General features: G+C 39.6%; 2 protein-coding genes across 5 annotated transcripts in view; one reads left to right on the top strand and one right to left on the bottom strand.

Moving 5' to 3' along the window:
- The window catches only part of rnf43 (ring finger protein 43), a 68,475-nt gene extending 48,782 nt beyond the window's left edge, over nucleotides 1-19,693 (bottom strand). For 3 of the 4 annotated variants that reach the window (XM_079472577.1, XM_079472576.1, XM_079472574.1), the window contains exon 1: nucleotides 18,491-18,855. In XM_079472577.1, the coding sequence (XP_079328703.1) occupies nucleotides 18,491-18,730 (240 nt within the window). In that variant the 5' untranslated portion in view covers nucleotides 18,731-18,855. Of the gene's footprint in view, nucleotides 1-18,490 lie in introns of all 4 variants that reach the window. The other variant, XM_079472575.1, reaches the window with a different exon arrangement.
- A 1,053-nt stretch (nucleotides 19,694-20,746) lies between these two features.
- Nucleotides 20,747-23,062, top strand: LOC306903453 (tubulin alpha-1C chain-like). The gene is made up of 4 exons (XM_079472622.1): nucleotides 20,747-20,913; nucleotides 21,022-21,241; nucleotides 21,350-21,498; nucleotides 21,569-23,062. The coding sequence occupies exons 1-4, from the start codon at nucleotides 20,911-20,913 to the stop codon at nucleotides 22,541-22,543; spliced, it is 1,347 nt and encodes a 448-aa protein (XP_079328748.1). The 5' UTR covers nucleotides 20,747-20,910; the 3' UTR covers nucleotides 22,544-23,062.
- The last annotated feature ends 1,438 nt before the right edge of the window (nucleotides 23,063-24,500 follow it).

Raw genomic sequence — 24,500 nt, forward strand, 5'->3', positions numbered from 1 at the left:
GGAAAAGCACATTGTGGATGTAAGAGAACTCGGTGCTCTGAGTGACATTATAAATCATATTACTGAACGTGCAAACAACATCACATAATGCTTATATGGTTACGTCAAAAGCTTCATGAGATCGAGACGTCAATTAAAATATGACCTTTGTCTAAAGCTTTCATCTCTTCGTCTATAGACCTTTTGAATAAACTAGACCAGGACGTTTGTTTGTTTCTCATTGCGCAACATTGCAACATGCTAAAAAGCGAATAAAACAATGATACTCTTCATCGTCAAACACAAAAGAAATTCAATGATAAACAGAGATTCGTAAGATGTCTGCAGCAGACGAACTGGCCTCGGCTCCGGAGTCATTTTGGCGGCTGTCCCGCATTGCAGAGTCATCAGGGTAAATAAATGAGCCCGTACAGGCCCGGATCATAGAAGTCGCCCCGCTGGTAAATAAAGTCGCTAGTGTTACATGACAACCCTCGAGTAACCCGAACAGAAGCGAGAGAGAGCGTGAGAGGAATAAGACTTTTGATGCGTGTGAAATACAGACCAGCTGAGAAAGACGGGGGTGACGTTGGCAGGCCTCGAACCTCAGCTCACGCACATATCGCTGAAAACATCTCATAGACTTCATATCAGGCTAATGATATTTTTCATCTTCTAAACCAAACCCTCAGACCAACCATGAGCCTTTTGTGCTTGTGTTTCTTCTATCAAGCATAAAAATCTAGGCCGGCTTTATTAGGATTTTAGCATGACTGTGGAGCTTTGTGGCACACACAAACACACACACGGTCACAGACATCCAAACACCGTGAATAAAGAAATGTGCCTCAATGACTTAAACAACAAACTTGGTCAGTTTACGAAGTAGATACATCAATAATTGGCTCACAATACCTGTTTGTAAAGGCATCTACACCTGCCAGATTACGAAAAGCAGACAAGCAACCTGATCTGATCTGAGTCTGTTATTATACAGTAGAGCAAAATGGAGAAAGACAAACATGGCAGACGGAGTAAAATGTCTGTTTGTTTACACTGCGATGTCCAAACATACAGCTGTCTGTTTACTCTGTCCTGTCATGACAATTTCAGATATCGAGTCTGTATACAGTATATCAGTCTTGATAAAGAAAGTGTTACGAGATCTGACATGGGACAGAGACGTCAACATACCTGCTCGCTTTAAGCGGGTAATCGAATACAAGATCGAGTGCGATGTTTGTTTAATTGTAATGCATCTCTGGACACAGCATGTTTATGCTAATATGTTCCTTTGATGTCTCGAATCTTGATCTTTCGTGCAGATGAAGCGTGTCATTCCAGCATGCACGACTGCGTCATGCAGAACATCAATGATGGAGGAAACCAAAATATGATGTGGTCATTTGAATATTTCAACTGGTGCATGGCATGTGGTATGACACAGACTTCCATTCGGATTCATTTTGCATTCAATCTAGCGATTCTTGTGGAAGAAAAAGTCAATCTGATTTTATGCACGAACAGGCCATGCTCAAGTTTAATATCTCGCTCAACGTTTTTACGATTTCTGGCTTTATAGCGGCGGTAAATGGAGCACTCGCTTCATTTCCATTTACATTAGATTAGCATTTAAGATCTCAATTCAACAAAGAACAATGAATTTGAATGTCGTCCTATATCGCTCGGTGCACAGCCACATCGCAGATAAAAGCGAGGGGGAAGGTTATGGAAATAAGGGCCGAGCAGAACAGAATACCGGTCAAACGCTCATGAAACACATCTGGCAAGAGATCAAACTCAATCTTCTCCAGCTGCTGTGGCGTAGGACATGTTGAACCCTGTCTGCGGGTTCAAAGACATTAACGCTCTTGAACTTCAGTCTTTATTCTTCAGGGCTACTGTTTAAACTAGGACTCCAAACTACGACAGAAACCAACAGTAGTCAGCATATGGTGCCCGATGTAAAACGTTCAAAAAAAGCCTTAAACACTCAAATATTGTTATCATACATTTTACAGACCACACACACTGCACACAATATTGGAAGTTGAGGACGTCTCATCTACAATAAAAACAACTGATTTAACATCAAACAATTTACACTCCAAAAAAAGTACATTTTAAAGCTGTGAAATGAATTAAATATACTGTTTAAATTGATTTAATGTAAGTAAAAAGAATTAAGTAAATCTGAGTAACTAAAATATTTATTTTAGAATTAACCACAAATATTGTGTATATTAAGTGTATATTAAACAATATCAATTGTTAACCAAATACTTTTATTCATTAAATAAATCTAAATATATATGCATCTAAGATAAATGAACTGTTGGAGTTGTAATCTTTTTTTCAGACTAAAAAATATATGTGTAATGACTTTAAAATAATTTATTACGTTTTCAAAGGGAAAATAAAAACTCATAATTGATTCATGCTCATGTCATTCAAAACCTGTAGAGTATATTCATCTCTTGAAAATCAAAAGAAGATATTTTGAGGAATGTCACAGTGGTTTTGTGTTCATATTATGGAAGTCAATGGGAATGACTCCCATTGTTTGGTTGCCAACGTTCTTCAAAAAATCTTTTGTGATCTGCAGAAGAGAGTCAAACAGGTTTGCGATGACATGAGAAAATGATGAAATAATGAACTAATTTCATTTTGGGAGAACTGTCCCTAAAAAGGGGAGAGTAAATGTTTATATGACAACGGCCTTTGGGGCCAAAAATGAAGAGCCTGTCAATATTGCCATGCTAACAATTACACGATTATATATATTTTATAATAAAATGTGTATTGCTTTTCCTCACTGTCCGTCATGCACACGGAGCAGATTTATTTGGTGAGGAGCCGCTAGCTAAGAATCATGGTTGTAAGGAGCCTGGCATGGCAGCTTGGAGAATTGAGCCCTCCTGACACAGAAAAGCACTAAGCATTACGCATTTGTACTCAAAGGCTGTGTGAGATTCATCCTGATCTTATCAGCATTCTGGCCAGACAACTGAGCTGAACACTCGACGCATCACACACATGAACACAATAGAGAGAGGTTATCTGCAAACAAAAGTGCAGTTGCATGCATGCTGCTCCTGTCTCTCCTAGATGACAACTTGCCCACTTTGCCACAATTATTCATACAACACTTTCAATTTTCTTTTGAGAAATGTCTCTGTGGTTTTGCGTTCATACAATGGAAGTCAATGGATGCCGGTGTTGTCCGGATACCAACATTCTTCAAAATATCTTCTGCAGAAGAAAGTCATACAGGGTTGGAATGAAGGGCGGGAAATTCAGAAATAATTTTAGGGTGAACTTTCCCTTTAAAGGGACTAGCCTATGATTTTCCGCCATTAAGCTTTGTAAGATAAATAAGAAACACTCTTAACCTTTGACCTCATCATGCACCATCAATGCACTCAACCAGCTGTCGGGTGACTCCTACCGTAACCTTGTTTAACATACACGTACCATAACCGTCTGAGCTGAGAAAAACAGGCGGAGGTCTTCACACGGGACGGCACTTAAATTGTGCAGCACACATGGAAATTTCTCTCTTTGTGTCAGACTGACGGTGTAACGGATCCACGCAGATCCACTGCCGCGGTTCTAAAAGAGGGTGAACGTGCGCCAAAACAATTAACGGATGCAAGACAAACCTGCATGTCAGAACTTTTCGCAAAAATAATCTAGAAATAAGAATAAAAACATGTCCGATATACAGTTTCAGCAGAACCAACATAAACAAACAGTTCTTAGACACCATTGCAGGGCCAATGGATTTGCATAGTCGAATCAGCCAGATAAATGCAAAATAAATGTGTTTAGGGAAAATGTCTGAAATGCAGGGAAACATGATTCAAAACACAAGCCACAAATATTAAAATGAACAGATATTTTCCTTAAACATCACTATAAATCAATATCAATATTAACAGTGCGATAACAACTGTAAACAATAAGAATGCAAAATGATATTTAAATATATAATACTACACAGTTGTGTTTGTATTGCAATAGTATCTTTTCATGTGTTGTCTGGAATACAAAAGCAGTCTGTTTGGATCCTTCTACAAGCTGCAAACACAACAGTTTGAAATCAGAATCTCAGTCGAGGACAATGTCTTCTGAAAGTGTTTGTGACATGGTATCCTTTCAGCAGTCTGTCACAATGGCGCGCTGCAGCTGGCACTTTAGAAACATTATATAGCAGATTCATAACATGTTGACGAAGAAAAACAATCCAATGAATGTCAAGGTCAACTACAACGTGACAACCGCCCGTCCTAAAGCAAGTGGTAGAGATCATACAGACAATATATAGACCCTGATGAAATGAACTTCAACGCTGTTAAGTACAAAATCGAAAGATGAAGAGAAAGATTGGTGTAAATTATTTCGTAAGATTTCGTTTGAAGATCATATTTATTTAGCAATGCCCTTCAGATCCAGAAGACTAAATAATAACATCTTCACATACAGCTGGATTCTTAGCGCATTTGTTACCATTTATCTTTGGTTATAGAGTATGTGTTTTTACTATCAAAATATAAATATGCAGAAGATGCTGAAAAAGCAAGGACCAGTGCATAACCTGGAGGATTCTCGAACAACCATCATAAAACATAAAAACAGTCAGTGATCATCCAGGTAACATCGCACAGTATTAAGAACCAAGTCAACTTTAGGCCTGGGTCATTTTTGTAATAAGGTTGAAACTTTTCTCTAATGATCAACATCTGTCAGATTCTTTGAGGTGTATGTAAACCTTCAACATTGTTTTTTAGAGGAAAGTCTTTCAGAGTAGACAAAACTCGACATCACCTACAGTACAGTTCCTCTAGCCCGCGGGGGTCTTGCTGGACACATTTCAAAGCCATTGATTTAAGCAACAGGTAAGAGATTCAAGAGATAAGGTTTGAGTCTTTTTTCTGCATGGAAACTGCCTCGGCACTAGCGAAAAGGAAGTTGAGAAGGATTGAAGAGATAAAGCTGTGCTTGCATCAACCAATAAGAATCTGGACGCAGTGGAGGGGAGACAGACAGCGGTTCCAGGAAAGGTTTTCCCCAGAGGATCTTTAGCGCAAGTTAACTGATTGAGTGTCAAATCAGTGTTAAAAGACACAAAGACACGCACAGCAACAACTAAGAGGCTTACGATGCTCAAACCTTATAATCTGCATCATCATTTAAAGCTGTGATGCGACACACAAAACAGAGATTTTGCCAAACTTAAATACACCGAAACAAATGGCCATACCTATTGACAAAGCTGTTTTATTGAAAATAACAAAATAGAAAGACTCAAGAGACCTCAGAAAGTGCCAGACAGGGCACAGCGACACAAGTGAAAGTAGAAATTAATGAATAACAGTTCGGCTGATGTAACGCGGTAGATATTAGGGTAAGTAAACAAGAGTAAAGTTGTGCCGCCGACGGCGAGCCTTTGATCAGCCCTCCGTCAGTTACCGGAGAAAGAGAGAGGGCGGAGCTACAGGTGAGACAAACAGCCACATCTGTGTGTGTGTGTGTTTATGCACTTTTTAGAACAACAGACATACGTGCATACGAAAGTGGGTGAATGAGGAAGAACATGGCATAATGGCGTCTCAACGGGGTGTTTTTCTGAACACCTTCAGGCCATAATGTCGGAGTCTTTTGATGCTCCCCGTGTGTGTGTTTGTGTGTAACATTGTTGGGATTCGGCCAAATTACACATGCTTTGGTAATAGTTAACAGTCGGCAAACAAAGAGAAAGAGGGCAAGTAAAACTGATATCCTACACAATCTGTGATTATTAACGGATTCGCTTTCTTCTTGGTTGATGAAAAATTGATTCACCGATATATTTAACTTCCGTTTAGCTTGTTTAGTTTATTTAAAGCATTTTAAACACACCATCCACAAAAACACCCCAATTAAACTTTAATACGTCATTTTTTATCCTTTAGCTAAACATTCAAACAAACGTTTTCAATATAGCTGTTAACGAAATAAATCCTACGCTCAAAAACTGCAAAAACTCCTCTAACTTACATTCCTCCATATTAATGAATACAACGATTTCCCACTAAATTCGTATATCTGTTCAGAAGATGGATGGCCGCTCAAAGCGAGTATGAAGCAATAACGTTGCTAATGGTTTCGCCACTGTCAGAGTCGAGCGTGCACACATCGGCATGGCCAAACTTTCAGGAGCTCTTTGAAGAAGCATTCCGATCGTGTCCGAACAGACGACGGAGGTTTTGGAAGGAATGCAAAATTGAGGCACACTCAACACTAATTGAGCCCCCGCATTAATATAATAAAAGTGTGGAATGTTCAGATCAAAAGCGAAATTCATCATTACGGCAAACCGCCGGGCCACGCCTGCGGCAGATCCGGGCCAGGTAAACGGGTTTTAGAGGACCTGGAGGGACTAGACACCTGTCCTGAAGTACCTGAAATCCCTTTACTCTAGTCAAATAACGAACATGAACAGCTGATCTTTTCAAAACAAGTTTGTTTTGCCAAACTTATTTATTCCAGGACTCTATCTTAAGACCAAACCAAATATATATTATATAAATATTGTAATATATATTTTCATTTCTTTTTTACCGTTTTGGAATTGAAACCAGGAATCAATAAGAATTCTCTGAAAACTCTGAATTGCTTAAATTCAAACACCACTAATAAAATATTTGTTATTAAAAATTGTATTTAAATGCAGTCATTTCAGCTTACGATTAAAGATTTTGACCAGTGGCGAGTTTCTGTAATTAAAAAACCCCCAATTTTGATAAGTTGCAGCCATACAAATGCATATAGTAAATTATTATAAATAGTCAAATGAAACGACATGTAAAGCCAGTTTGATTGAACCTTGAAAAATAAGCCTACAACATTTTTTTAAATCAAATTATTTAATAATAGTTTTGAATCATTTAAATGAATCTTACCAGGTAATCTCTTACATCAGCTGACTGCTACATGTCACCCAACCAGATTATAGAGGTAAAAATGCACAAAACTTCAATGACATGAAATGTGTTAATAAACAGGTGAAGGCTAGTGTGTGCGCATGAAATGCATTGCAGGCCCGTGGAGGCCATATGTGCTATCCAACGTTCCAGACAGTCCAGGGTCTTCTGGGAGACATATCATTATCTGAAGGGAACCGGCCGAACAAAACTCGGACAGGAAAAATGCGCGCACACACAACCGATTAACACCAAAACATGGGCGGGTAAGAATAAGAACACATCCAGGTCAACTGCTCTGTGACTTTTTTCACATTTCCCGCTCTACTTCCATAACAGTCAATAAAGTTGATACTGTTCTTGTAAAATATTTACATATTACGCTCAAAAAGACAATTTTAACTGCACCCGTCATGAAATCATCCATTTTACAAAAGATATCACTTGACATTCTTACAAAAAAAGAGGTCAACAGAATACTCATGAGTACTTGTTTAACAAGTAAATATGACTTACATGAAACAAAAATGTAGTACGGTATATTAAGCAATACAGAAAAATAATCTAAAGCTAAAAAAATAGCCTTAAAAAAGGCTTCATTTCAAAATAATGAATGTGGGCGTATTTTTTTATTATGGCTCAAATTCACCCAGAAAGATGAATTGAACTGATGCAACAAAGGCCTTGATGTGGGAGAGACAAAGAAATAAAAGCTTGAGTCGCTCCTCTCTGCACCAGCTGCAGGTTTCACATGCCATGCGGCCGCAGTGCGCGATGCCCGCCAGGCCCTTTGCTCTGGACTTTGGAGCGAGGGTAAAAGAAAGATTACAGCTTAAAGACAAATACCCACCGACAAGCTCAAATGACATGGCGTGTAAGAAATCTCCCATAAGGAGAGGGTTAAACGTGTGTGCTGTCTGTGACTTGTGAAGCTACAATCATCGAGCAGCAGATGCCAACAGACCAGCGGTCCTTAAACATTCCTGCAGCGTGCCAAAGCATTCACCTCCAACACCAGCACAGAGACACAGACAGAGCGAGAGGGAGGCCGGTGTCAGGGGCATGTGACTCAGAGGCGCGACTGGGAGAGAGATTTTCTGTCCGCGCTCATCGTGTCTCCCTGAAGATCCTGCTAATGTTAGAAGCAGCTCACAAAGTCAATACTGTAGGAATCCACACATAGTTTCCTGAATGAGTGTAAAAACCACTTGCGGACCGTGACACAGCACGTACATCTCAGGGGGACGTTGACACAACACTGTTTTCAACTAAAAACAAAAGAAAAACGATGCATTTTGGCCGCTCATTGAGACGGCATCAAGATTTTGGAGGCCTGAAAATACAAGTAATGCAAGTGCAACAGCAGATGATAATACGGTCTCATTTTAAACTACAAAAATGTGAGCTTATCCTCAAATGTTACACCCAAAGACCGGTTGCTGAACATCTGCCGCTTATAATCGATTGAAACATTTGCATTCATGTAATGTAAGTTTCGGGGCAACTTAATACCAGATTCACAGAATAAACTAAAGCAAATTTAACAGTTTGTTCCAACACGTCGACCTCTCGCTGCTAATGCAAGCTGCATCAAATCAGTTATTTGCTCAAGCAAAAAAAAACATTACCATGGTTACAAACGCCTCGTCGGACGGCACCTTGTCTGAGGCCTGAACCGGGGCTGTTTGGAAACTTTGAAGGAGTGTTTGAGAAAGGCACGGTTGGCACAAATGAGTTGACAGTCAACTCTGAAGTCTTTTACAAGGAGAAACACGGTGAGGAAAGGTCAGAGGAGGGACAGCACGCACGCTATTGGTCGTCTGTACGGCGAGCATGTGATTTTAAGAAGTATAAAGCGTTTTCACCACAATATGGCTTTTGTTGTTAGAATTGCACAAGATCTGAGACGCTTTGATGTGAGGTAATGGAGTTTAGTAAATGATACACGTCGAAGACCAACCACACACACACACACACAAACCCGTTTCTCAACTATACACACAGCAATTTCACACAAATATATCGATGAGACTTCAATAAAAAAAGTTTTGAATTAGGTTTAAATCTCGTGTTGTTGCTCTTTCCCTCCCACATTTCAGTGCAACTCTCGCTTCTAAAACTCTCGCGTTGACATTTTTGCTTTTGTTGACAAAGCTAGACTTTTGATCAGCAAATGCGTTGCCTGCGATTTGAACCTGTAACCTTTGTGTTGAGATACCGTTCTACACACACAGTCCGGTGTCTTGCTTTTCCTTCTCTAATCACCATCTTCCTACATTTTAACTCTGCGTTTGATGTTTGCTAATGAAATAAAGTTACACAATGCGTGTTATTGTTTACAAATCCAGTTCCATATGGAAAAACATCCGGAGGAAGATGATGCGAGCTATTAACAAAACCATTAGACAATCACACGGAGATCAACAAATTTACAAACAAGTTTGTTATCCAACTGGATCAACTGATGTTAAATATTGAATTAAGTTTGTATTTTCCTTGCAGTTGTACTGTTACTTGTTTTCAGACTCAAGGATATTTTAATTTAGAAACAAGACAAAAATCCAAAATGAAGATTTTGGTACGAAGAGATTAGTTTGTGTATGACACTTCATTAAATAAAGAATCAATAAACATAGGCATTGCGCATTTAAGCCTTACAGTCGAGGATCCAGAAACATTACTGATCTTACGAACGGCGTTCTACAGATCACAATACTATGAAAAATCATATTTACAACCCATATTGTACAATTCTCTCAAACAGCGATCATGAAGACACAACAAGATTCCAGTTATTTACTGTACTTACACTTACTGTACCTGTGATGGGAAAAAAAGTGACAAATTGTTTTTAAGAACATCACATCTCCGCCTACTTTAACATTTAACAGCCAATCACAAGCTCAAGCAAATAACTCCATCCACCCAGATATAGAGCTGTGAACATGATGTACATCTATATCACCAAGTCAAGCAATGAGAAATATTCAATAAAGGAATAAATCAATTCTAATATAATCACGTGTCAAATAAAAAGGCCTCTTCGTGTTGACTTTAAGTGGAAATAATATGACGATTACAAATCGTCTATGATCTAGGCAGGAAGACACATTCGAACACTAATGAATCTAAATTACCAATGATTTGCTGCGTTTTGGGTCTTTAACTTCATGAGAAACATGATGAGAACACGATGAGAACATGTTTCTTTACCCATCAAACTCATAACTAACAAAAATTAGGGAGGGAACTCATTTAGTCGCCTAATAACCCAAGCAATCTAACTGGACCTACAAGCACTCAGACAAATGACTCGCATTAAGAAACATTCCTAAAGGCTTAACTTGGCTGTCGTGAGGCGCTTGCAAAAATCAGATTTTTAGCGCAATTTAAGCTTAGCAAACCACAGTTATGATACGGTTCATGTCATGGTTTATTATTGATCGGAATGAAAAGTTTGGTTCCAAAATGAGATAACTCCATTAACTTATTTCTTAAAAAGCATACGTTTTATTATCTTATGTTTATATTGTGTTAGTTAGCTATTACCGCTTACCTGTAACTCAGTTGTAAGAGCGTGGCGTTAACAACGCCAAGGTCGTGGGTTCGATCACCGGGGATTGCACATACTTAGAAACAAATGTATAGGAAAAATGCAATGTATGTCGCTTTGGATAAAAGCGTCGGCCAAATGCCTAAATGTATTAGTTATTATTGCTTAAATCAAAACAAACCATCTCCATTTTAATGGATGTTAATTGGAATGCACCATAAAAAATGTAGTCATCTCAAATTTGAACCAAACTCTGCTGTTCAATGGTGATTTTTTTTGCCAGCAGTTTTACAAATATCTGCCATCACCCATTCAAGTAGATAGGACTGTGGACTTGCTATGATGGTAATAGCTGTCCATAGCCGTTGCTAACATGGCCACCAAGTGGCACGACTTTCGTAAATGGACTTTGGCCGGTCAGAGAGTTGAGGTTTGACCGTCAACCCGTGCTGGCAGATGCTGGAACTGCACCATTCAAACACCCTTGTTTATTGATGACTTTTGCAAAGCAAGCATGTACTCTAATGACATTACATTTCCAGCAAGTCCCAACTATAGCAGGGCCACACGATACCCAGCGCCTTAAATATACAATGTGAATGACTAACCCAGGGTTAAAAAAGCCTTAAGTGTGTTTAGCTGCATTTCAGACAGTATACGGTTATGTTTACGGCATATACAATGTGGGGCATTGGCTTGATAAAGCCCCTCTTACCACGGTTTGCCTGAAAACTCCTGAGGAATGTGTTGTATAATGTGCCACTGACAGACACAAATACATCCCAGCATTCCTTTCTCTTCTAATGACTTAAACAAGTGACTACGGCCCAGTGTCTTTAAGAGCTTTTTTGCCTGCCCTCCACTTCAACCCTTCATAACACGTGCGCCCGCGCAGCTAGCCGAATACCTTACACATCTCCTGTTCACAAAAAGCTCATTTGATCAAACCTTAAGCCCCCTAGAAGAAAACATCATGCCAGCACACAGAAATGTTATTTTAACCAGCGACACAACGTCATTATAAAAGAACAAAGGGTCTACTGTAAGATGACAGCAGAGTCTAGAAAGATCTTCCTGTTCCTCTCGTCTTCACAAATTCCTCAATGGAACAAAGCAAACAAGCTGTTACTGGGAAATAAAAGCGTGAAATGTAATTCCAGCTGCAGGAAAATACGACACAACTTGAATACAGCACAAACCATCTGCCATCAAGTTTAAAGGGATAGTTTACATGAAAATAAGAAATCTAGCATGTATTCACATCACGTCCTTCAAAACCTAAAGACGGTTTCATCTTAACAACATAAACGTTATTGTGACCACAACTAAACTATCTTTTAGTACACGTTCACAAACAATAGAACACCTGCAGATTATTAAGAAACTGAGTTAAACTTGTCTCTCTCCAATATTAAGACTGCGATACCAAGCTTAACTGCTAGATGTCCATGAACCATATAGTTTGTTTAAATGCAACCAAACTACAGGACCCATTCAAGAAATTGTTTATTTAATAAAATGAACAAACAAAAAAATTCAACATATCGTTCATTTAAAGTGGCCGTAACTCAGTTTCTGCATATATAACGTTAATCTTCAGTACTTGCAGAATAGTATCGTACCCTTCAAATATCAGTAGAGTGCTTAGTTTGATCGCATTTATAAAGACAGATACAGCTGTACGATTATTTCCAAAAACATATGACGCGTGCGGCAGGGAAGCGGAACTAAAGCACGTGCGCACCCATTGCCAACAAAACACAGACATCGATTTCACTTACCACGTGTTGTTGAAGTCCTGCATCTTTTAGCGCTGGGACCGCACCATTTATCAGTTTCAAACAACTTAATTAATTGTTTTATTATAAGACACTAGCCAAACACAAACCGGAAGTTAACTGGGGTCAGGGGCCCTTGTCTCCCATGAAACGGTCTATATGACTTTACATCTTCTGTGTAACACAAAGGATGATACTGAAGAAATGTCTTTATGGTTTTGTGTCCATAATGGAAATCAATGGGACCAATGTTCTTAAGAAAACTATAGAAATGTACCTATAGAAACATACCTAGGATTTAATTTGTTCAATTCAATTACATTTCATGTATATAACTCTTTTCATAATTGTTATTGTTGCAAAGCAGCTTTACATAAATTACAATAAAAAATAATAATAATAGTAGTACTTGAGAAATATGTTTTAAGATAGATGGTATTACTACAAGTTTTTCTCTATATGCAATGTTCACTGATGAAACTTATGTTGTACCGTCAGAAACAATAAAATTGTCAATATCTAATTGAAGTATATTAGAAATAGATTCTTATGAATTGTCCGGGCCTAGACGCAACACTTTTTTTTAAGTCCCTGACATTTCCAAGTTTCCCCATGACCCTTGTAACTGGATCTGATGGTTTTCCTATAAAATGCTCTTCATTTCACCTCACAGGTGTCTAAGATAAACAACTATCAACATTCAAAAGATCTGATGCTATATGTCTTTACTATAGATGCTGACGCTCCAACACCAGCTCGAATGACACCTCACAATTTCACAGACAGCCACAAGACAAACATCAACAGGTCGGCAGGCGAGCGGAGGGGCGGGCGTGCTGTTATCAGTTTCCAGAGGGAAAATACAGACAGGAAATCCATCTGAATGAGGGGAGGGGAAGCCTATCGGAAACACAGAGTAAACAAGCTTCTTTTTAATCATCTAGACTCGCGTCTTTAACTGCGTGCTCTTTGAAGTTCTCCTCAGTGAACCCGTTCATCTCTTCCTCCCCATCATCTGCACTCCTGAGACATCAGAAAGGGAGTTTCACTCTTTGAAGTGAACATTAGTTACAAGTGGAGAGTTACACGATAGATAGGAGGCTGCCAACATGTTTGCTTAGCTAATGTGTAAGTCTGCAGTCACGCTCGGTTTAACTCAATAATCGATTTCTGTCACTGCACACATTACCTGTCAGTCTGGTATCGCTATGACCAATTGTAAATGACTGTAATAGTACATGTATGGTTGCATGATTTTGAAGAAAAATGTGAGATGATAATTTGATGAATAACGCTTTATGCACTATGCAATAATGCTTGGTTTTAAAAATCACCAATTTTTTTCTGTTACTGTACATAACATTGTAAACATTGCAAATAATTTCGTCATTGTAGACCACTGCGTGTATTGGTAGGGTCCTATGATTTCCGATGAATTCAGACATGATAAAGTGAATTTGCTGTATAACACGGATGGCACGGAATCTGGCAAATGTATTACTTCTAAGCCAGAAAGAAGCACTGCACAGCTAACAAAGTGCAAAGTGTGCTAGAAATAATGTTAGAATATAAAATTGCAATCCAGAAAAATAAAAACGGGAAAAAACAGAACTTGGGAAAAAATGTAAATGGTTTCATAGGGCGACATTTTATATATATTGAAGTTCTAATTCTAGTTATTTTATGGAAATTAAGCTAAAATACTCCATATTTAAAGTCATACTGAGCAGTAAATCCTACAAATGAAATATTCGAATAAATATTATAATCATGCCAAAAAAATAAGATCACTCATGACAAATTATGTTTTGAGCTAAAAACAAGATTTTGGGTGACGTATCCCTTTTAAGTCTTGCGAGGATAAATGACAGAATATTACATTTTGGGCGAAGAAGTCATTTAAACGTCTAAATCCCGCCCATTCACTTTCCATAGTAATTTGTACTCGGCCAATATACACACCGCAACAACAACACAACTGAAATAAATATAATACGCAGTTATGCAACTTTGTAATGTAGATTTTGTTAAGACACATGTGTAAATAATGTAAAGGACTCCAGTCCACACAAATATCGAGCACAGAACAGACAACTATAAAATAACTGGGATAAACCAACAGACGTCTTTGTGAGAAAAATGTCGAGCTGAATGAAACGGTGTGGGGGAATAAATGCCCATCAGACAGTAAAACTTTAACAGCTGTATGCCGGGGAAAAACCTCTGGAGCCTTTCACTCGCTGATCTCGAAGGACAACCATCCAAGTTCAAAGTGTTGGCACAGAACGCCTGACCCCTCTGACATGTCCAAACACTTTGAAGCTGGCCTTCAATGTCCTCAGAACGACTCCATGACGGCCAGTGCAATTCCTTGAGATCACTGTTAGCTGTCTCACTGACACACACTAAATCTCTAGCATAACGTTAAGAACAATTATATATATATTAGGGATGTTCATATCACTCGTCTGACCGTTAACCGATAGTTAAACCGTATGACCGATTAATATTATCAGTTAGGGCTGGGCAGAATATTCCATCCGAGATTTTTCTATTCCGTGTATTCCGCGGAATGTAAATAAGTAGGCGTGGTTAACTTGGCGCTCTACAATTTGGGCTCTATTCTGAAAAAAACGAATGAATTAATCCACCCGTAACAAATGAACCTATCAAACATTCTTTTGACCTTCTTTAAGTCTGTACTTTAGTGATCCGCTCCAGTCCGGCGATTCGTCTCTCACCCGCAGTGCTCGTGCAGGGATCTGCTCCAGCATAGAAAAAAGCTCATTCTCAACACGTATTGCAGAAGTCATGTTGTTTTGTGAAAGCTGTTAATAGCTTTAATAAAATTTCAAGGCAAGCTAAGGTGAAACTTGCATTGAAATGCGCGATGACGCGTGATGATGCTCGCCGCGCGAGCGCTTTGATGTCACGCGCTAACATCCAGTTTTGGGAGACGCTTGAGGAGTAAACATAGAGAATAAACAAACCTAAAGACAGAGAGCAACACACGAATATTGCTCATCTAATAGAGAGTGAAAACGATAAACACCTACAGTACAGACCCCATGAACACCGGTTTATAAATAATACTGATTGTCAGAACTTAATTTGATATCTTCAGTACATTTTCATAACTTGCCTACATTTTAACTATGGTGAGCATTTAATTAAATTGTAATAAATAAATTAGTTAAATCAATCTAAGAAAAATTCGGTGTACAATATAGCATTATAATGCGAGATTTCATGAATATGTCGTTACCGTCAAATAATTTACTCACTCATAAAAATTAGTTTTTACTGGGTCACAGACAATCGGCAACTGTATTTTTTCAACGTCCGATTTATATAAAAATCTCAGTTAACGGTTAATGTTCGGTTAACGAGCGTCGGTTGTCGGTTAAGAAAATTATCCGAAATGAACATACCTAATATATATAAACCAACGTGCATCTATTTTACACAAACAACAAGGTTACACATTTATATCGTAAAATAAACTGAGCGCATTAGATGTGCCTGCATTAAAGGGCAGTGGCTCAGAGGAGAGGCCTTTTCTCCCTAAATAAAACCTTTCCACCATCATCATCATCATCATCATGTCTGATCTTGTATTTTCCTGCTCTGTGATCCACCGAGCGGCCCAGAAAAGACATTTAAATTTGGGGAGAGCAGCTCGCCAACCTGTGGCCTGCAGAAACAACACGCTCACAAACATCAGATGGGCCAGTGGATGTGTAATTACTGGTGGTTATAAAAACTGGCTGTCATTCTCTACGAGGCCAATTCAAAGCAGCCCGAGGACAGCCAGACTGACACGCCTGCACGGAACAGGAAAAGAAGCTTTTATCCGACCCTCGCTTGTTCAGCTTTACCTCTTTAGCGTGACGTTTTTAATAACTCACTGGATGGACGCTGCATGGTAAAGCTTGGCGATCAATCAGATCCTCACTGCAGGCCATTTAAAAGTTTATGAACAAATTGTTGTTTATTTGTAACTTTTTTTGAGTTCAAAATGAAAGAAAAACCATGACGTAAATACATCTTTAAACATAAAGGTTCTACAAAAAAACATCACATTCTTACTTCTTTAAGATTCTTTAAGGTTCTTGACATTATAAAGGTTCTTTACGGAACCATTTAGACAAAAAAAGGTAATTTTATTGCATGGTGAAGCACCTTTATTTTTAGAAATGTACATAAAAGTGATTCAACGGTTGCCTAATTTTATCCTGATTCACATCAATAAGCTTATAAAAGTGATTTATCATTTGAGCTTTCAGATCAGATTTTGGGGAAAACGTCAGTTTGACTTTATTAAACCCACAAAGATGTAAAGCAAACTGCAATTTTATGTTTCAAACACATGACGATAAAGAGGCAAAAGTTACGTATTGCAGCTTTACATTTTGTGATCCTTGTCTTCCAAACCACATAAAAGTGATTATACAAAAGTTTTAATAGCTTCGGTCACAATATTGCCATTAAAGTTGGCGAGTTGTATTAATGCTCATACGTCGGTTCAAATGGTTCATTTCAATAAATTCTCAAAATTTGATACAATATTCATTTTTATATATTTAACAGCACTGATACAACCACATAAATAAATCAAGCCATATTAGATCAATACTAAAAGAATATTGGACTATATTTGTTAGGGATGCTGATTATGACACAAATCATTTTGGCCAATATTGAGATCCCGATTATTTAACACTGAAACAACATAGAAAAAAAACTTGAATAACTGTAATATAAATGTAAAGAAATATCACTGCTGAAGCACTGTTAAGGAAAGGTGTGCGCTGTGGATTTATAATACTAGAAAAGAGAGGATCCTTGCAAAATGGAATGCGGCACAATAAGTTTTCCTCGATTCTTTTGTTTTTGTAATTGATGAAGGCCAAAATTGACGATTACGCCAATTCATTTTCGATGAATTGCACAGCCCTGTATCGCCCAGCCCCACACACAGATCATAAAGAGAAATGCTCAAGATAATTCAACATCATTCGTCTTAAAAACAGACAACAGCCCTAATGTAGCATTTAAAAGATCTGGACAAAGAAAAAGCACATGAATCTATCACTTTGTCCCCTAAAGGAAGGAACATTATGCAGCAGGACAAAACACCGGGGCAACCCAGGCCTGTTTCAACAGGTCGACGCTACAACAACAGCGACATACTCTATAAAGAAGCCCAGAGCAGCACCTTTAAACACTCATGCACCCAAACATACACGCCAAGTTGTGTCATTTACCGGTTGTTTTTCACACAACACAATGCAGATCACGCTTTCAGCCCCCAGATAAGGCCAGAACCTTCAACATTCGAGTTACTAACGCAGATCTGTAACAACAACTCTCTTCTGCTCAGGCTTGCGTTCGCAATTTACATTTTGCATGTAGATACTAGTTAGCAGCGCTTGGAAAGGGATGAATGAGTCCTGGAGGGTGATTGGTTATGCAAGTTAAAGTGAAGACACTTGGTCTCTATTTTGATAGAGTAAAAAATTCAATAATGTAAATGCAACCGAAACAACTCGAAACCACAGAGCAACCGTCCAGCAACACTCAAACAGACCATTTGAGCATCATGGAGGCAACACACACAAACAGCACACACATTTTGCAAACACATGTAAATATATCATCCAGCATTTATCTTTAGTCAGGTCTTCTACACTCAAGACACACACGCATTCCACTATGAAAGCTTGGTCTTTTTTCTAGTTTTTATGGTGTAATGTCTCGTTCCTGCAGGGAAAAGGCTTTCAAGATACATTTACAGTTAGCACTTTCCCTCTGGGGTTATCTGGATCGCTCTCGCAGAGAACTGTGCTGCATGCAGCCTTCAAAGACTCAACATCTGGCAGTATGGCCTCGGAGAACAGACCTAACTGTTTACAAGACCACAAATCTATCACCTCCAATAAGCCTGGGTGGAGTTTTTGGCACTCGGAGCAACACACATGAAGGCTTCCCAGGCGAGGAGGCCGACACACCGGACGGCAACATATCTCAGATGAAGGGAACACAGGGGACTGAGGGTTGAATAATGGTACTTTAAATATGCGCACTTTGTTAATCTGCTAAAATGGGCTCATCTTCTCCTCACAAATCATGTGTAGACCCTTCTCCACACCAACCGTGGGTTCAGGCATCCAAAGCAAGCAGGCAAAGCACTGCAACCAACTTCCACTGCTTACCTGCATCAGTTTCCCCTCGGCATAGCCGGCACTGCCTCCGGCAAACACCCCCTCCAGTGTGATGGGCCTGCTGGTGGGCTCCTGCTTCAACAGGGTCACTTTGATCGTGGCTTTGGGCGCCGATCTTTCGGACTCCACGGCAGCAGCCAGTTCCAAACCCGTGTGGCCCAACGCCACCTGCACAGTGGCCATGAGCAGCCATGGCCAGAGCCCAGCCAGTCGCCGCACAGGAACCCTCATTGTCCCGGGCACAGGGGCGGGCTCCGGCCATACATGATGCACTGTCCACAGAGCTGCCAATCAGAGCCCAGCAAAAAATGTTTAAAGTAGAATTCCCAGCTATCCACTGAACGTGTCCAGAGATGTCAGTGGCTTCTGAAGTATCTTTAATGTCTTTTTCATCTACACCTACTTCAAGTGGTGTTTTTTAAACAAAGGCATCATTAATAAACAATTAAACCGTTTATAAAACTGATATCACTTGTTATCACACACACACACACACACGTAATCAAAAGGCAGTTTAGTGCGGATTAAATGTTAGTTAGCGTGAGCTGGCCCGTATCACTGACAGCTAAACGTGAAATATGACACGCGCACAGTAATCCACAGTGGACAGATGGAATCACGCACAGGTGACCCATAGAGTCCGATCACCTGAGGTCAGATCAATAATACCAGAAGCACATTATGATTTCCGTCTGGTTTCCCGCGCGCAGTGATTGATAAAGTCACGCCATAATCACTCATTTTCGCGACGCGTCCACTTCAAAGGATTCCAGACATTCCAGCGCGCGACAGGTTGAGAGATTGTATCCATCAATGCGACATTGTATCAATGTTACTCCACTCAAAGCCCACGACGAAATAACAGCTTGTTAAGTTTCCCCGTCGGGTCCCGCGAGAAAAACGAAGCACAACAAAAGTTATCGGAGTAAAACAAGAGCCTGCGAAAAGTTCTCGCCCGTTGAAGAGCGACGTTGACGAACGTTTACTTCCACTGTCGTGAATGAATTAAGATGAACAATCTGTTTTGCCTTCACATACAACAGATTCTCCGCAGATATACGTCCTGAAATCCAGTGGGCAGAAATCCCAAAATGCGCTGTTCGTGGGGTGAAATATAAGCTGCGTGTCGCTGTCCGAACGGCACGGATCGCTGGAAAAGTGTAACGTTGAAGTGTGAGTGACTCTGGCGCGTGTGTGTGTGTGTGTGTGTGTGAGAGAGTGTACCTGCTGTGGGACTGACACTGAGGGTGGAGCAGAACTTCTCTGATCCCACCAATTCAGGCCACTGACACTGCGCCCTCTGGGGGACATCACTGCAGTCACAGTCACGTCATAAAGACAATAATAATATTTACCATTTAACTTCGTAAACAAAACCGAAAAACTATCAAATGAGTGTTTTATAAATATCAATCTATTTGTTTTTAAAGAGCTATATACACCCTTGTATTTCTCTCTCACAACATATTTTCGATAGGCTAAAGACTAAGACCAATATTAAAAATACGAAACAATAAAAACATGATCTGAATTATCACTTTTGTCAAAATACATAAATCCAGATGGCTGTTTTAGAAATGTTATATTTGTATATATTTCTATTGTACATAGATCTATTGTATATATATATATATATATATATATATATATATATATATATATATATAAATGTATATATTTATAGACATTAATGCATAGTCAATTAAAGGAGTATGCAAATGAAAGGCCCCAAAAATAATTATGGTATATCATCCTATAATGATAAATGTCTGTATATTTGAGACCGACCAAACCTTAACCTTCAATTTAATAAATGTGTTAACTTTCGGAATCAGCAAATAGTATGCAAAAGAGACACACAGGTTAATGTTTCAGATGTGTTTATTGGTTGCGCTGTGACCATGTGTCGCTTCAAGTCCCATTACGAGCTGTAATTGTTTTAGTAACAGTCATTTATTTCCTTGTTTGAAATGGTATATTGTTTTAAATAAATACAAATAAATATTTTACAACACAATGAAACAAAAATAAACTAAAGGAAAGAATGTGGTTAAACTATAGCTACTTCACCTTAAACTCACCCATGATGAATCCGTTTGTGATGCTTACGTCATGTGTACTTTTTAAACTAAACATTTTATTCTCTTTATTTGACCACTTTGAGCTATAAAATGCAATGAAATGTTGTGACGCCCTCTAAAATCCACAGGGTGGCCAGCTCATTATCAGTAATGAAAGCCACACCCTGCCGACGGATGTAAATGAAGAGCAGCTGATCACTTTGGAATAGAGCTGAAGGTGAAGTGTGTTTCTCCTCAAACAATAACCATTTATTGACTAGTTTTTAGATAAACTAGGATTCCCGGGTTTAAGGTTCTCTTTTAGTTTGTTAACTGGGTCACTTCAGCACAATGGTGAGATTCATTTCTTGAGTTAATATCACTGGGAATATTAATACTTCTGCACCTGTGATGTAGTAACCTGTGTGTGTGTGTGTGTGTGTGTGTGTGTGTTTCTCTCAGAGGGAGTGTATCTCGGTACACATTGGCCAAGCGGGTGTCCAGATCGGTAACTCCTGCTGGGAGTTGTATTGTTTGGAACACGGTATCAATCCGGACGGAACCGTAATCGTTGAGGGCACCTCGCTGGAAGATTCTTCTTTTGGCACCTTCTTTAGTGAAACTGGTGCTGGGAAGTATGTTCCTCGAGCTGTGTTCATCGATCTTGAGCCCACTGTTGTTGGCAAGTCCTTCTGTCAATGTTTAATTTATGATGTTCTCATGTGTCCTTGTCAAACCTGGTTTTTAATGAGCTTGTGGCCTTATTTTTATTGCACCTGTTTACTTGTAGATGAGATCCGTAATGGAAGTTATCAAAAACTTTACCACCCTGAGCAGCTTATCAGTGGGAAGGAGGACGCTGCTAATAATTACGCCCGTGGTCATTATACCATTGGTAAAGAGATTATAGACTCTGTGCTTGACCGCATGCGAAAAATGGTGAGTGAGTATTTAAAGACTTTTACAGAATACTTGACCATACTTAAAATGGTTTCCGTTTTTTTTTTAGGCGGACCAGTGCACTGGTCTTCAGGGCTTTTTGATCTTCCACAGTTTTGGTGGAGGAACAGGCTCTGGTTTCACATCTCTACTGATGGAACGGCTGTCTGTAGATTACGGTAAAAAGTCCAAGCTGCAGTTCTCCATCTATCCTGCCCCCCAGGTCAGCACCGCTGTCGTGGAGCCTTACAACTCCATCCTCACGACGCACACGACACTCGAGCACTCAGACTGTTCCTTCATGGTGGACAACGAAGCCATCTTCGACATCTGCAAGCGAAACCTCGATATCGACTGTCCCTCCTACACCAACCTAAACCGGCTCATCGCCCAGATCGTGTCCTCCATTACAGCATCCCTGCGCTTCGACGGTGCCCTCAACGTGGACCTCACAGAGTTCCAGACCAACCTGGTTCCGTACCCTCGCATCCATTTCCCACTGGTAACCTATTCTCCCATCATCTCTGTGGAGAAGGCGTACCATGAGCAGCACTCTGTGCCGGAGATTACAAACGCCTGCTTTGAGCCTGCAAACCAGATGGTGAAGTGTGACCCTCGCCGAGGCAAATACATGGCCTGCTGTTTGCTTTACCGTGGCGATGTCGTTCCAAAGGATGTTAACACTGCCATAGCCAACATTAAGACGCGAAGATCCATTCAGTTTGTAGATTGGTGTCCCACAGGGTTTAAAGTCGGCATCAATTACCAGCCGCCCACCGTCGTTCCTGGAGGAGATCTGGCCAAGGTGCAGAGAGCCGTGTGTATGCTGAGCAACACCACGGCCATCGCTGAAGCATGGAGCCGTCTGGATCATAAGTTTGACCTGATGTATGCGAAGAGGGCTTTTGTGCACTGGTATGTGGGTGAAGGGATGGAAGAGGGAGAGTTCTCGGAGGCACGGGAGGACATGGCTGCGCTGGAGAAGGATTACGAGGAGGTTGGGGCCGATTCGACTGAAGATGTTGAGGAGGAGGAAGAGTATTAAAGGTGTTTTAAAGCACAAGTGAATTTCAATAAACGTTGGAGCATGTAAAACCATTTGTAGTCTTGTTTTGCTGCTTTTGCTTGCATGTGATTTTAAATGCATTAAATTGTCCAAATGTTTATTGAATAACAACAGAAAATAATCTAAATCTGAACTTTAATGGAACAATAAGACCTCAAAATACCACTTACTATTTGAAGTGCAATGACATTCATGTTATTTGAATTAAGCTAAAAATGTTATAAAATTGTTTAGGATAATGTCTCATTTAGTTTGATAGTGCAGTTTAAATTGAGTTGCAAATTAAACGAATGCTACTTTCATGTTAAATACAAAGCACACTTCTACACTGGATTTTATTTGTTTAACATTGAAAAATATGAATTTAGCATTTAAACATTTCCTCAATATGCCTCATGAGCATCTTTTGAAGAACATTCATCTGTGAACAAACCACAGAATTATTAAAAGCTTATGTACAGGTTTCCAAAATAGTGTTTTCTAAAACTGTCCTACCACGAAGCTGCAGTGACTAATTTCCCAGAATTCTGCTTTCCTGGCCGTTCTGATCTTCAGCAGATGAATCGAAGACCTAAGTCACAAAGTAGAACAGTTCATATGTCGGGTAAGTTCTTAAAAGATTTAAACTTTAACCTTTAAGATTTTAACCTTTTCCAGAGACTCAAAAGATGCAGCTGACTCTTCTTTGGTTCGATTGACTCTTTGCTCCGATTTAATGCAAGCGGTGCTCACACCACAAGCAATGTCATAGGGATCCAGCTCTGACACTGAACTTGAGGAGCTCTGGGAACTGAGAGATTTGAGCTTGGATGCAGCAGGTGATGTGTAGAGACTGGCTCCAGAGGGCTCGGGTAAGCCGGGTGTGTGGTGGGCATTCACAGGAGAACCCATTTGGACCATGCTGACATCAGGTGAACCCTGATACTCGTCTACCATGTGAAACGCTCTCTCCAGGTTGACATCGTCCCTGTCGGATGGAGTCTGTGCTTGAGTCTGGATGTAGCTGTGAGGGGCACTCATCGAATAATTCTGCTAGAAAAAGGATAACCAAAGGTATTTAGGCAATTTATTAATGAAACGTGAAGGTCATAGTTCCTTCAGAATCAAAGAAATTAAGCATAAGGAAAACAAAGCCACATTTTAGGTCTATAATGATGAATTAAATTGATATTGTTTGCAGTTCTCACCGGGAAATAACCGTAATGGGGATATGAATATTGATCGGAAAAGGTTCTGTCTGCTTCCACGAAACAACGTCTGCAGTACTGACAAATAACTGAGAGCAAATAAAATCATATAAAATGCTGAACAAAACGGCTCATTCATAGCCCATTAGACTTATGTGGCTAAACAAATTATGTAGAATAGCATTCTTGAAAATGTCTGGCTTGGGAAAAAAATATCTAAACGATTTCTAAAATCACACTGAGATTTCTGACTCCACTTCGTTTTTTTGTATCTCAGCAAATGTGTTCATGGTTTAAAAACACTTTTGTGGTTTTTTTAGAATCTAAAAGCAAAAATCTCAATTTGCTCTCCATTTAATCAAATTGTTAGACAGATTAAAGATGTCTTCTTTGTGATTGTTATATAATGTGGAGAATACCTGGTGGGAAATAGTTTGAGGGATGTATATATTTTGGCTCTTGATGAAGCAACATGGTGGCGGGACTAGACACGATCCCGTGAGGAATGTTGGGTGGATATCCCCTGAAAGAAGAAAACGGGAATCCCTTGTTGGTGTAGAATGGGGATACATCACCGCCGCGAAACGTCCAGGATCGGGGCGGGATTGGGGTTCGGTCACGATGGGATTCAGTGCGGTGGTGATGTACAGAACCTAAAATAATGCGATTATCAGCCAATCAGGACATGGCATGTTTACATCATGTTCACATCAATTAAGTCTTTAATAGAAGAACAGCATAACTCTTAT

Source organism: Barbatula barbatula (genome assembly GCF_947034865.1).
Source record: "Barbatula barbatula genome assembly, chromosome: 2".
Lineage (NCBI taxonomy): Eukaryota > Metazoa > Chordata > Actinopteri > Cypriniformes > Nemacheilidae > Barbatula > Barbatula barbatula.

Bases quoted from the DNA above. Each gene is read 5' to 3' on its own strand.
- LOC306903453 (XM_079472622.1), top strand. The intron at 21,242-21,349 runs GCAAGTCCTTCT...GTTTACTTGTAG, and splicing joins TCTTGAGCCCACTGTTGTTG to ATGAGATCCGTAATGGAAGT. The intron at 21,499-21,568 runs GTGAGTGAGTAT...TTTTTTTTTTAG, and splicing joins TTGACCGCATGCGAAAAATG to GCGGACCAGTGCACTGGTCT.